Source organism: Streptopelia decaocto (assembly GCF_964273445.1).
Source record: "Streptopelia decaocto genome assembly, chromosome: 6".
Classification (NCBI taxonomy): domain Eukaryota; kingdom Metazoa; phylum Chordata; class Aves; order Columbiformes; family Columbidae; genus Streptopelia; species Streptopelia decaocto.
In genome coordinates this window covers 37,563,437-37,577,287 of record NC_138660.1, presented here as the reverse complement: position 1 = coordinate 37,577,287, position 13,851 = coordinate 37,563,437, and the positions used below count along the sequence as shown (strand labels likewise).

At 46.2% G+C, this 13,851-nt stretch overlaps 3 protein-coding genes across 10 annotated transcripts in view; 2 read left to right on the top strand and 1 right to left on the bottom strand.

The window, feature by feature from the left end:
* The window catches only part of UNC80 (unc-80 homolog, NALCN channel complex subunit), a gene marked incomplete at its 5' end in the record, with an annotated part of 130,324 nt that extends 125,215 nt beyond the window's left edge, over nt 1–5,109 (top strand). For all 3 annotated transcript variants that reach the window (XM_082055065.1, XM_082055063.1, XM_082055064.1), the window contains 2 exons: nt 645–847; nt 1,656–5,109. In XM_082055065.1, coding sequence (XP_081911191.1) covers nt 645–847; nt 1,656–1,925 — 473 coding nt within the window. In that variant the 3' untranslated portion in view covers nt 1,926–5,109. The remainder of the gene's footprint in view (nt 1–644; nt 848–1,655) is intronic.
* Nucleotides 5,110–5,386: 277 nt separating this feature from the next.
* RPE (ribulose-5-phosphate-3-epimerase) lies at nt 5,387–7,597 on the top strand. 3 transcript variants are annotated; one of them, XM_082055071.1, is made up of 6 exons: nt 5,387–5,546; nt 5,656–5,735; nt 5,805–5,944; nt 6,253–6,387; nt 6,543–6,629; nt 7,055–7,597. In XM_082055071.1, exons 1-6 carry the CDS (start codon nt 5,425–5,427, stop codon nt 7,175–7,177), a joined length of 687 nt encoding a protein of 228 aa, XP_081911197.1. In that variant the 5' UTR covers nt 5,387–5,424; the 3' UTR covers nt 7,178–7,597. The 3 variants fall into 3 exon arrangements, with proteins under 3 accessions (XP_081911197.1, XP_081911196.1, XP_081911195.1); XM_082055069.1 differs by having other exon boundaries at nt 5,412–5,535; XM_082055070.1 differs by lacking the exon at nt 5,656–5,735 and having other exon boundaries at nt 5,393–5,535.
* Nucleotides 7,598–11,603: 4,006 nt separating this feature from the next.
* KANSL1L (KAT8 regulatory NSL complex subunit 1 like) overlaps nt 11,604–13,851 on the bottom strand; it is a 64,094-nt gene continuing 61,846 nt past the window's right edge. For 3 of the 4 annotated variants that reach the window (XM_082055068.1, XM_082055067.1, XM_082055066.1), the window contains one exon: nt 11,604–13,378. In XM_082055068.1, coding sequence (XP_081911194.1) covers nt 13,130–13,378 — 249 coding nt within the window. In that variant the 3' untranslated portion in view covers nt 11,604–13,129. The remainder of the gene's footprint in view (nt 13,379–13,851) is intronic. The other variant, XR_014184275.1, reaches the window with a different exon arrangement.

The following is a 13,851-nucleotide window of genomic DNA, read 5'->3' as shown; positions in this document are numbered from 1 at the left end:
AAAGGCTGCTTGTGAATTTCCTGGGTTTCTAACCACTCAGTAAGGACTGTGCTGGGGCAACAGCAGGGCTGGAGATATTTGAAACATAAAGTTGACCCGAATTAATTAAGAGCAGGAGCAGGGATATCAGTTTTACTGTTAAGTTTCAGTCTAGCTGTCTCCACCCTGCGCTGTTCTGTTATTTCCAGACAAGAGACTCAGTCTTGCAAGAATAGGGAGCAATCAGCTGCCCTCTTTCTTTTCTCAGATTTCCTGCAACACCTTGAGCAATTCCTTACATATTTGGATCTCAGTTTTCCTTTTTAGTTGAGGGCAGAAATGCCTAACTCACATGGGAATTCAATTCAGTACATTCTTCTGGGATGGAAAGATGTTATGGGTGGCATTTATTTCATGAAGCCATGACAAGATAAGTAGGGTGACCAGTCTTCAGGAGGTCCCTGACTCTTGCTGTGGCTTTAGAGAGAGCCTTGGGTAAAAGGCTTTTAGATTAGACTCCAATTAGACAGTTTATAACAATGGAATGAATCACGATTCTTGTCTTAATTGTAAAAACTCTAGAGATTCTCTTTGTTTCTTGTTGGGTTTTCCTTCCCAAACTGTAGCATTTTAATACTCAGTTTTCTGGGCTCTGTACCCCTCAGTGGAGCAGAAGCGGTCGGTGACTTTCACGGAGGCCCAGCCCGAGGCAGCAGCTGCCGGCCCGTCGGCCCCGGCAGCCCAGGCGCAGGGCTGCAGCCACAGCAGCCCCCCGGCCACCAGCAAGCACGAGCCGCCAGCTAAACCCGTGCTGACTTCCTCGCCAGCCATCGTCGTAGCTGATCTCCACAGCCAGGCCAGCAGCCAGGTAATGGGACTGACGGTTTTATCCTGCGCGTTTGGCTGCTGCTTCATCAGAGTTGCAGGGCAGATTTATAGGGATATGACTGACGCATTACAGCAGTGGGTGAGTGAAGACATCAGACTCTTCTGTGTGTCTGTTCTCTAGGCTGAGTTTGCTGTTGACCCCTGCTTTTGTAAACCATTCAGTTCTAGATCTATGCAATGATTCTTAATTTGCAAATGTATTTCCTGCATCTTCCCTTTCTATCTTCCCATCACATGTAGTAGTCCTTCTGGACTACCATCGCAAGTTTCCATCAACAGGTTTTTACAGCTTGCTCTCTGAGAAATGCGTCCTTAAGGAAGGACTCCTTTAAAACCTCAGAACCATTTTAGCAAAAGAAATTGCTTGTCTAACATTTTTCTGTGTTGGACACCACCGAGGACAGTGCAGAGACAATCACAGTCATCAACACATCAGTGACTTTGAGATCACTTTTATACCCCCAGATGTCTAGTGTCTGTTGGAGTTATGTCCTTTGCCATGAAAAAAGCGAAGACACTCATCCTGACAATACACTAAAAAAAATTATATGAGGAAGTGTTAATGACTGAATCCAATAATCTTTCTGATCATTGCTGCAAATTTGATTCATCAGCAAAAATACAACATTGTTAGGGCAAAACTTTAGGGAATTAAAATCTGCAAGTGCCTGCCTCCTTATGGTAAAAAGTATTTCCAAATGAGAAGATGTTTTATAGATGTTTTCTTGCTTTTTTCTCCTTTCCCTCCCACTTTCTCTGAGCCTGACCACTGTCTTTCTCAATTGCAGAGCGAGGCACTTTCTGCTGAGAAGGAGAAGGAAAAAGAGGAGAGCTTGGAGTCCCGGCCAACAACGGCACAAAGCACCCCACCGGCACAGCTCTCTGACACCGAGGACTACGCTGGCCTCGAGACCACCAGCCTGCTGCAGCACGGGGACACTGTCCTTCACATCAGCGAGGACAACGGGATGGAGAACCCCTTGCTGGCCACTCACTTCAGCTTCACGCATGTGGAGCTTGGGGAGACAGACGTTGATCTAGATGAATCTCACGTTTAACTCTTAGGGTAGTGTTGTAGTGGGAGGAGGAAGAGAAAGCATACCTTCTCCTTGGAGTTCCCTGGTAGCTAGTAAATAATTAAAACAAGAGCACTTTATTATCCAAAAGCAGAAAATAGCTAACAGCCAGTTGCTATAGACTGGCAACCTTCGGTTTGTGAAATCTATTTCAGTTCAGGGCAAGACCACAGGAACGGAGAATTTTTACAAAATTCTCAGGGTAGGGGTGTGTGGGCAAATACGTGGTCCTTGAAACCTTGATCTGGCAGCCATGTGCTGTGAGCAGCAGCTTGCTGGGTAAGTGGGTTGCTGTTCTGTGTGAGACAGAAGAGAAACCGCTTTAGAGATTGTGCCCAAGATTTATTTTTGTAGCATTTTTTGAGAGAAGGGGGGACTACATAGTAGCTGAATCCAAGGCTCTTACACCTTGGTACTGACAGTGAAAACACTAACAAGAAGTACCAATCTAAAGCTTGATTTTCACAAGCGTGGAAACATTGTTTCTAACTTGCAGAGCAATGATAAGCACCATGGAGCAATTAAGACTTTTGGTTTTTTTTGGCGCTGCAGACTTTAGTTGAGTTTACTTTGTTGGTTTCATTCCACTCTGTAAGATATTGCCCTTGTGCTACAAAAGTATTTGCTCTGTAAAACTAAATACAGTACATACCATAAGAAGGAATGCACGTGCTGTGCACAGATATAGAGGGGCAGGGGGTGAGTGGGCTGCACATGGTATAAATAGCCCATGCTCTCCTGCTTAAATGTACTAATTCATCTCCACAGCTTAAAAAAAAAAACAAGAAACCGCATCTGGAATGCGTGGACCTTCCAGTACTTAGCAACTGCTCCACTGATGCTGTCGTATATACTTAGATATAGGGATTTAAAGTAAATATTTATCTACGGTATTTTCATGTTCCTATATATAAATATATATATACATATATACACATTGTAAACAAAAGATGGATATTGCAGGGCAGAAACTTGATGAAAGAGTCTATTTTTGGCATGTTGAGATTGTACTTAAAAAAGTTCCATTTTACGTATGCAATGTTCATGGCTGCAAGTATTAGAGATATATAGACATATGTAAAGTTTATATGTAGGTGGAGATCCCTGTGGGGGATCAGCTTAAGTCACAGCTGAGTTATGGGCTATGCTGCAGCATCATGGAATTAGGCTGAAATGTGAATTTAGCCATTAGCTGCTCACAGGCGAATTGCAAAACAGCTGTGAAACAAACCATGAAATCATAAGCAACGCCCAAAGTTACCCTCTGTTTTGGGAATTCTATACTGCCTTTTTCAGCTTACGTTAGAAGAACTGGAGTTTATAATCATGGCGTTATTGTGCAGAGGAAAATCTTCTAGATTATCCTGAGAGTCTGTAGAATGTGCTAATTACCAGTTTGGCTCCCAAGGGCTTGCAATTTGGGCGCACGCATCATAAAACAGCCTTACTGAGGAGACAGAATTATATCCTCCTGTCCATCTCCAATGAAAAGACTTGCATCTCCCTTCAGCAGCTCTGAAATGGCTGTTTAAAATACTGCCATACAAACGACTGCCTCACTGCTCCAGTGCAGCATGCAGTTTTTACTGTTGCATGGAAAATTAACCACATACTTGATGGCGGGTTTCAGCCTGCTGAAACCTATGGAGCCTTCGGGCTGCGCTGCCCGGCCTCGGCCAAGTGCTCAAATGTGACTGGAGCTGTGCCCATGTTAAACCTCTGAACACAGCAAAAGCCATCTCTGTCCCGGCCTCAGACGTGTTGGGTGTGCTCTGCTACCGCTGCTTTGCTGAGACATGGAGACTCTCAGCACCTCTTGGGAAAAGCAGGGCTAAAAAGGCAGCATCTATAATCGCCATATATATATATATATATATATATATATATATAGGTGGTGTACTAATGCAACTTTAAAGAGTTTTGTAAGAGAGGTGGTTCAGTGAGGATGGCAGTATCTCGATCTGCTGCTTGATGTGTGTCCTGGATGACAAACCGCTTCCTCTGCTGAGCAAAACACGCTGTACCGCTTCTTATCTCCTCAGCGCACTGGAGCCAGCCCCAGCTACCTGCTTTGGATTAGCTCCTAGCTTGGATGTCACTCAAAGAAATGCTAAATTCCAGATGCTAAGTTTTATTATTAACAGTGACGCACAAATGAGGGAAAACAGAGCTTCACTTGCGAATCCCAAGGTAGGCTGGGTTATTGGCAGTGGGGTGGGGGAGAGTTTCAGGCACAAACTGAGTAGATGGCTGGGACACAACACACACAGAATTCATGGTGCATTTTATAGAGTGACCTTTTCTGCTCTAAATGAGAAGGGAGCATCTTCCTTAATGAAAAGTAGATGCATCACCATGGTATTCTAAGGATGAGAAAAATAACTGTGATTTGCTTCATTTAATTCAGTGTATGTAATAAATGTCTCCATTCAGGTTTCCCACTGTCACTGGTGAACATGCAGTAGTAAGCCATAGAAAAACTAAAATGCCTTGTTTTAATGTCTACTCTGCTAGAAATCAATGGAGCTTATAAATGATGTAATCCGTAATTTATCTTTATTCAGGTGGCCGGGCAGATGGCTTTGGTTTTGTTGGATGGTTGTTGAGAGAGGGGACAGGCAGACCAGTCAGCCTGTTTTCTCCTGAGTTTTACTTTCATATCAGTTGCACTTAATACTGTACTAACAGGGCGCATACAATGTACTTTAGCTGGTTTTGTGCTTTCCTCCAGTACCTCTGTAACAGAACTGGTGTATTTCTGCTGTGAAGACAAACGATGCTGCTTAAATAGTGTTAGAGGCCTTAAGCGCATGTCACGCTCAACAAATGTCTGGGCTGTGCAAGTCTTGTCCATGTGTCGGTTGGTCCCATTGCCTCAGCATTTTATGCAAACGTTGTCCCAAGGACTAAATACAGAGCAGTCTGATGACAAAAGTTCGTGTTTAAGCCTCTTGTGCAACAACGCGTCGCTGTCCCTTTCTAAAAGACTTCTATACACTGTTATGGGGACTGTTTTGTGTGTGAGGTTGCGGCAGGGGGTGACCAGCCCTGCTGCTGGAGCTGCGCTTCAGAGTAACAAAACATGCAGGGGGGGAACTTAAGTCGGTCTAAACAAGTGCTGGGTCTTTTGGGGGGTTTGGTTGTTTGGTTTTGTTTGTTTTTTCTTTCCCCGCCGCTTCAGACCCGTCACCTGACGGGTGGCTGTTCGGAAGGGCTTTCCCCTCCCAGCGCCCGCAGTGCCGTTGTGCCACTGTGGCACAAGCCGCGGCTCTGCCGGGCGGGAGCCCGGGGCGCAGCCAGGCGGGCCCGGGCTCCCGGGAGCAGCCGTTGGGAGCCCCGCAGCCCGCGGGCGGGTCAGGAGCCGGTACGGCCTCACCCCAAGATGGCGGCGGGCGGCGCGGGGGGGGCGGCGCGGCCCGCTCCCGGCCCCGGTCCCGGCAGCCCGTGCGGCGGCGCAGGCGCGGAGCGGCGGGCGGCAGCCATGGCGTCGGGGTGCCGGATCGGGCCGTCCATCCTCAACAGCGACCTGGCGGCGCTGGGCGCCGAGTGCAGCCGGATGCTGGACTGCGGGGCCGACTACCTGCACCTGGATGTAATGGACGGGTAACGGCCGGGGGCGGGCGGGGCCGGGCCGGGGGCGCGGGGGGCGGCCTGGCCCCCCCACCCCCGGCTCGGCGTGACCTGCGGGCGGGTCTCTCTCCTCGGCCCCAAGACACTTCGTCCCGAACATCACCTTCGGCCACCCCGTCGTGGAGAGCCTGCGCAAGCGGCTGGGCCAGGAGCCCTTCTTCGGTAAGGGCCGGGGGCTGCCCGGGCCGGGGGCCGCGCCGGGCCCGGCTGCTGACTGCGCTCCCCCCGCAGACATGCACATGATGGTGGCCCGGCCGGAGCAGTGGGTGAAGCCGATGGCCGTCGCGGGCGCAAACCAGTACACCTTCCATCTGGAGGCTACGGACAACCCGGGGGCGTTGATAAAAGACATCCGGGAGAACGGGATGAAGGTGAGTGGGTATAGGGCTGGACTAGCACGCCGAGCTTGGCTTGACTAACCAATGTGTTTCTGCCGATTAAACAAAAACAAACCCTGTTGTTTGTGGTGGTCAGAGATGGGTGCATGCAGCCCTAATGCTATTTGTGCACTAAGATTTTAGTAAAAAAAAAAAAAAATCCAGCATTTATTTAAAGCAGCCTGTTCCTACTGCACTTATAGTAGTTATTTCCTTAGGAGTTTGTACCCAGCTCATGCCAATCTTTCTTGCTGCATAAGTGTCACCCTAAGGCACAGTTGGCTGTCTTGCCTCTCCGGCAGGTTGGCCTGGCCATCAAACCCGGCACTACAGTTGAACACCTGGCACCTTGGGCCAATCAGATAGACATGGCTTTGGTGATGACGGTAGAACCTGGATTCGGAGGGCAGAAATTTATGGAAGACATGATGCCAAAGGTAAACTAAGCTTCTCTTACTTACTGAGCTTAAAGCTAATTAACAGCATGGAGCATAGTGCTAAAGTAGATAAACCTTGTGTGTGTAAGAAGAGATACATAACTGTACCTGCCAAGTGTGGATCTCGGAGCTTTCCTTTTTATGCTGTTTCTCAGGTTCAGTGGCTGAGGACACAGTTTCCCTCATTGGATATTGAAGTGGATGGAGGAGTTGGACCTGACACCATCCATAAGTGTGCAGAGGTAAGAGGCTGAAGTGGAGCGGCATTCTCAGTCACTGCGCTAGGAGACCGAAGCGTCCCTCGCAAAATAAAGCTTAGGAGGAATTGCATTTTGACAGTTAGTTTTCAGAGGGAACAGTAGAAGCTTCATATGAAAATGTACTTGAGGTTGAGACTTGTGCCTTTTAATAGGGGCTGCTGAAGCCTCCCCTAAGGTGGAGTTGTTTTGTTTGGGTAAATAGGGGCAATGAGGAAGATTTGGGGAAGAGCTGTCTCCGGAACTTGATTTGTGGTTGTAGTTAGAGGTGTGTTACCTGTGTCCCACAAATAGCGCTCGTTTGCCTACCAGCCAAGAATTCACCACCTCCATATGTGTGTTACCGCAAGAAAACTCTTAAAGAAGTGGATCTGTTTTGTGTTATTGAGTGGGTGTTTAATGTCTTTCAGGCAGGTGCAAATATGATTGTATCTGGCAGTGCTATTATGAAGAGCGCAGATCCCAGATCTGTGATCAATCTTCTAAGGAATGTGTGTTCAGAAGCAGCTCAAAAGCGCTGTCTGGATCGGTGAGACCTACCCAAGCGCTGTTCAGGAAGGCTCTGTGCATCCAGAACCCTTATTTCTTGTAAGGGAAGGCTGGATGAGCATTAACTACGGAAAATTGTTGCTGCTGAACAGAAGAACCATTCCTTCGCTGCAATGAAGCAAGCAGCAGTGATAAACTGGCTGGCTGTCTTTCATGGTTGGAAATGCAATGGTTTGAACCCGTCTCTTGATTCTGTGGAGGCTTATTTTGTGGAACAACTTATAATGCTGGCTGGATTGAACTACAGTTATTTTTTTGCTTGCTAGAAGGGTGTGGCATCACCACAGCACTCTCTCTTGTGGAGGAGACTAATCAAACTGCCTTCTGCTGTCTGTATTTTGTCATTTGATCTGTGCATTCCTACAAAACTTTTCCAATATCTACATTAAACACCCCTCCCTTGGTGTGGTAAGTCTCCTTTGAGCTGACTATCAAAAATGAGTGGTTTGGGGAGCAAGTTTGGGAAAAATGCTGTTTAAGAGGGATAAAAAAATCCCACAGATGCTAGACATGTTCTTCTTGTTTGTTTTTACTGTGTAGAGGTACTAGACCTACTTAAGTTGAACATCAAACAAGTCCGTGCAATGTCTTTACAAGGACACAAAGTGAGAAATACCTTCGCATTTACTTTTCAAAGAGCCAGTTAAGACAGCTGTGCCTGAAATCCCTGGAAGTGACAGGATTCCACAGAAGGCTGGTGCTTTAAAACCTTGCAGATAGTTGGAAAAAACTTGTATAGTGACCCACAGCCTCCTTGGCTTGTACATATGCCTGAGTAAATGATTAAGTTAGCAACGTATAGGACTGTTGTGTACTGCAGTGATTTCCGTGTATGTGGGTTGAAAGGTGCTGCGTGGAGATGGGTCTGTGAAACAGCTTAATGCTCTGCTTAGTTATGAACCAGATACTTCTCATACCTGCAGTTTGCTTGTGCGGACTGCACAGCCTGGCCTGTTGGGGCAGGTGAGAACTGAGAGTTACAAGCCACTAGAGGAAGAACTGAGCAGATCATTTTAGCTACACCTGCTTCCCATGGCTCTAATTAGTATTGCTGACTCCTTTAATATTTCATGGTATTTTTCCCTTTAAGCTGTAATTACAGAAGGGTTGCAAACCGTCTGCTGCCCCAGGGCAACAGGCCAGGAGACAGATGTCACCTACCAAATGCTGAAGAACCCCTTTTGTCTAGGCCCAGGCCCTATGAGGTGTCCCACAGACTGGCCTCTGCTCCGTGGCTGTGGAAGGAGATGGTTGTGGTGCAGCCGCAGTTGCTGCCATCAAGTAGGAGGAGCTACAATCCAGACAAGTGTCTGAAATGGCTAAACTACTTTTTCCTGTGTGGTTAATTGTGGGTTAGGTGAACAAATGTCTTTGCTTCCTGTTTCCACTTGCAACCCCATTTGAGAACTAGCAAAATAAAAAAATGGAGTCGTCCAGACCTACTGCACTGAAGACACCATGCAGAAGAGGTTTGCCAAAAGCAAGCTTGGGAAAGGTAATGAATAGTCAAGTGGCTGTTAGATGCATGAAAACAGCTTATTCCTGCTTCTGGAAAAAACCTGTGCAGAGTCTGATGTAGCGGTACAGAGAAACAATCACAGCTCTGGTATCTAAAATGCAGGCCAGCAGCCACGAACAGGTTATGAAGATGTCAGTTTAGGATTTGGAAGTGTGGCTTTTCATGCTATTGAAAGCAGTAGGACACCAGCTGTTGCATCCTTGCCTCCTGAAGTTGACCTTAAGCTGGTTTATCAAACTATTTCTATGTGAGTTGTGTTTTTTTTTTTCCTTTCCCTAATTAATTTGGGGGGGGTCAGACATCCCGAAGTCACACTAGTTAACTGACAGTACTGTGTGTTGATCTGAGCATGGAATGTTGTCTTTCACAGGTTGTAGTTGCTTTGTTTTAAATCTGGTAGTTTGCACTTTAGTCATCTCTCAGAGTGTTGTGGGAGAGAGAGAAATTACACACACAGTATAATTACTCAAGTGCTTCTTTCTATCTAAATTGCACCCAGGTGGGTTTATGCAGGTGACTATTACTGTAGCAGTTTTTTACGCATCTAAGGTTAAATGTATTAGTGATCACAGAGCATTCACAGAAGGAACACTAATGATATTTGTTCTTTTAATGCTTAAGACTGTTGCAGTGTCTTGTCCCTACACATGAACAGAAGTGATCTGTGAGGCTCTGTTTAGGCCTGTCTGCTGTTCTCAGTAACGTAACCCCACAGCGGAAGTGCAACAGCCGCAGGACTTGCTGAACACTGACATAAAAAACAGAAGAGCTGCTTGTGCAGTGTCCACAGGGCCAAATAAACCCCAGGGCTGTTAGATGTTGCAGTACTCCAATAAAGCAGTTTCAGCAACACAGGAGAGTGCAGTGGTGTTAAGACCCATGGTCCAGAGTGGTCCAGTGTGATCTGACAGAGCAGAGGCTCTGTCTGCACTGGAAAACAGGATCAAAGAAACTTTGACGTAGCTGAGTAAGGCTGGGCTTGGACGTGTGCTCCACAGGATGGTACAGCACACATCCCTGAGCAAGATAAACAACTGCAGCAGACACACACACAGAGCATAATTTTAATAGGGCTTAGAAGTCTGTACTTGTGCTTACATTCCAGTAAGGCCCTGATGCAGAGATGAAGCATTTAAACCCTCATAGCAGCAGGGAGCAGAACATCATAAGCGGCTTTAAAAAAAAAGTCTCCATTGGAAATGGAAAACAAAGCAGAAGGAAAATGGCTTTCTTTGTGAGGCTGCAACACCTGAGTTTCCTGGGGGAGGCAGCGGGGGGGTGGGGCTTGTTGTATTTTTTTTAAGTTGGTATTTCACAATCAGCCATTGTAATACTGTCAGCCATGGCATTAGGAGCAGCACTGACAGCTGTTTGTATAGCTTAACAGCCAAAAGACAAACAGATTCGTTGTTAGTATTTTTTTTTTCTTTTCTTGTTTAAAACTTTAAAAAGGAAGGACAACAAGCAGGGGTTTCTTGCACATTTTACGGCTTCAAGCATTAGCCTGGCTCTGATCTCTCAGCCTGTTCCCACCACCAGCGGGTTCCTCATGACACCAGCATTCATGCAAAACCGAAAAATCGAGTATCTCAGTGGCTGGAGCAAAGACGCACAGAATAGAGACAGCGCGCGGGGGCTGCAAGAAGATAATTGATCGGGGTGCTGTTGGTGAGGAGCACAGCCTGGGGCTTCCCGAAAAGCACCTCCCTTGACGCGTGCACACAGCATTCTCCATCTGCCCCTGCCAGATGAAGGGGTGCTGCAAGTAGGTGCGAAATGCAAACCGAGCCTGTTCACGGTCACCCCTCACCTGATGGCAGGTGAGCAACCCCAGGGTGGGGGAGTGGGAGGAAGAAACGCCCTGTCGCAGTTCTCCAGCCGTGCAGTTGCTCGGGCAGCTCTTTGTGCAAAGACAGTTGCCAGTTGCTGCCACAGGTCAAGCCAGCTGAGAGGCAGCTGTTGGAGAAGAGACCAGTGACAGTGGTGGGTTAGTGACCAAGTAGGCATTTTTATACTTTCTCCAGGGATTTTTTTCAGTCTCCTGGCTACCTGGTCTTTCTTCACCTAGTGTTTTTATTGCTGCCTTGTGAGGCATGAGCTGGTTCCCACAACGGCTGACAAGAACATCTGAGGAGGGGACAAAGAAAACATGTTTACCCTTGCTCCTATTGATAGCTGCTTGTGCAGCCCCTGCAGCTGGCAAGGTAACAAGCAGCTGCCTGAGACACTGGTGACTGACCCAACAGCAACAGAAGGATTCACCAGCCCACCACAGCTGGGCTGGAACAGCAACGCAGGAATGGCTTTACACCCCACCAGGCTGCCCAAACTTGGTTAATCCAGCTCCTTTTGCACGGGTTTTTCTGGCCTCATTTTAACACCCTTTTGTTCCCACCCTGCAGTCTAGAAAAAACGCTCCTCTTGCTCTGGGATTACATTTCCATTTCCTGACAGCACCTTCAGGACACATAAGGCAGGCAGCTGGATGGTTTACTTGCTCTGCCCCATCTCTTAAATGGCAGAAACTCCCAGGGATCAGACAGAGCAGGAAGCCCTGACCTTACACCAAAGCCAGTCTTAATGTATGGATACAGGTATGGAAAAGACCTGCAAAACATTTGAGACACAAAACATTCAGAAACCATTTCCCAGCAGCAGATGCACATGCAGGATGAGATGGAAAAATCCACATCTGCATTCAGACACCGGGGGGGGGCTCAGCCTCACAGCACCCACGCAGCTTCAGCAGGACAGGCAAGCTCAGCGCCACTGCCATTGCCGTGTGCGCACAAAGCCGTTCTTAGGCCAAGCAGGTCTCTGTGCCGAGAGGTAGCATTACTGCTATTTCTTCACTTCTAAAAGGCCATCAAATTCAGACTACATACAACATATATAGAAATAACTTTTAATTAAAAAACCAACCTTGCATCAAAGATTATTGTATCAGACATTGAGGCAAGATTCAAGTTTAAGACAAACCAGTGTTAAAAAAGTGTTTAAAAAAATAATCAGAATGTGCAATAAACTACAATGTAGCAATAGGTTGTAGTGTTGAAACATTACTGAACTGTTTTCAGATGCCCAGTGTATATTTCCTGTCATTTTGACCAAAAAACCCCAACTTGACACTAAAACTGGGTCACCTGTCCAGTGCCATTCCAGATATTACATGTGGAAGAAAATTTTGACAAAAACAGAGACTCCTATAAAATTGCCTTCAACTGTTCTACACAGAAAAACTCCCTGTTGATGGATTATACCTACATTCAATATTTAATCTTTGTTAATACCTCTTGAGATTGCAGATACATTCCGAACTATGCTATTTAGATGCAAGTTTAAACAACTTGTTTGTGTTTCCTCACTGTGAACTCGCTGGGAAATTAAAAATCTATCCGGAATCACAATGGAAAGCTTGGGGGCTCTTTTCTTTATTGGTCTTCTAGGCATCAATCACCTTTTCCTTTTCAGCTAGTCACCAAATGTCAGCATACTTATGAGACTCTTACAAGGCACTGTACAGGAACTGGAACAAGACTTATTTTGTCTTTAACATATTAAAGCAAAATACGATGAGCCTCATTAGCTACTGAAGGACTAAGGAAGTAAGATGACCCAAAACACAATATTGCCAGAGCTGCATCACTGATTTGACCAGACTCCTCTTTCTGTTTCTCTATACCCACACAACTGAAGCAGAAACCTACCTTCTGAGTAGCAGATACATTGGCTATTGAAATGCAGTGGTCTATTGCTATCTTATTGCTGGAGGACATCTACATGAAACGTGCCCTGGAACTAGGGGAGCTGCGTGCAGATTTTAAGCTAGATGCAAAGCTTCCAGAACACCTGCTCTGAAACTGCTTGTTCTCACCTACCCTTACCTTACACGTGGGTTACACACGCCTTTAGAGAGGCAGGTTTTTGCCCCATGGTCATGCCACACAGGAAAATTATCTGGGGCTGCTGCTTCTCCCCACTATTTTTTTCAAGTAGTTTTTCTGTGTTCAGTTGAAGTTGTTGGTTAAGGTAGACAACATATCCTGCTGCACCAGAATCCACTAGAATCAGAAATGCATTTGAAAACAAACAGAACAGAAAAGGATGATTATTAACAAATGTGGCAATATGACAACAGAAAGTGAATGGTGCCAGCAATTTATGTGCGCCCACTCCCGACACTGGGAATATTAGACTTCCAGCTTGAAATAATTACTTTCTCTTGGGTTTCAGGAAGAAGAAAGTGTTGTCTTTGGGATTTATCCTGCCTGTTACAAAGCAAGAAAGAAAATATATTATATACAGCTAACATATAGGTTTTGAATTGTGTTGTCATACGCTGTGTGAACAAGAGAGATTTTACCTTACGCTTTTCTCCGCCTTAATTGGCTTTCTTAATGAACCACATTATTCCCTGTCACCTTTGTTTTCTTGTATTGCTGATTCCCAGGCAAACATTTTCGCAGTCTTCTGACTCTTCGGTAGATTGCTTTCTTGTTGGATGGCCATTGTCTGGCAAATCAACGGGTGTGCACGAAGTAGAGAGAGAGTCACTGGGAAAAGCTGCACTTGACATTTCAGTCTGATTTGTTATTTGATCTTGGCACAGTAAAGCTTCTACCTCTTCGTCTTTTAGTGGAAAAACTCGAAGTTCCCACAGGCCAGACTGAAAGGAATCAGAAGGGTAGGAGTGAGAGTGGAAAAAGAGAAGAGGGGGGAAAAAAGGATTTCAGTTGAGTCTGAACTGATTAGCTATGTGCAGAATGATCTGCTATCAAGTAACAAATGAGTGTCTGTCTTTACAATGTTTGCAGAGCTCTTCAGATAAAGAATATGACGCTGCCAGACACCAGCTGTGAGTGTAAGCTGGCTTCGTATGGTTTTGAACTAGTAACAGAGCTACAATTGAACAGGCACAGTGCAGGAAGGCAGGGGGAAGCGCTTTTCCACGGTGCCAGACTATCAGGATACCTGATGCCATAATGATCAGGCCTGTCTGCAACCCTGGTCACTATCCCTCATAAAAGATCCATCATCCCTGAACCCAGGGATGCCATCCTCACCTCTAAAATATGTGCATTTTTTACCTGTTAACAAAGCTTGGACTTAATTCATAAAGCACAGCAATGTACTTCTGAA

Bases quoted from the DNA above. Each gene is read 5' to 3' on its own strand.
- RPE (XM_082055071.1), top strand. From the start codon at position 5,425: ATGGCGTCGGGGTGCCGGATCGGGCCGTCCATCCTCAACAGCGACCTG. The intron at 5,945-6,252 runs GTGAGTGGGTAT...CCTCTCCGGCAG, and splicing joins TCCGGGAGAACGGGATGAAG to GTTGGCCTGGCCATCAAACC. The intron at 6,630-7,054 runs GTAAGAGGCTGA...AATGTCTTTCAG, and splicing joins CCATCCATAAGTGTGCAGAG to GCAGGTGCAAATATGATTGT.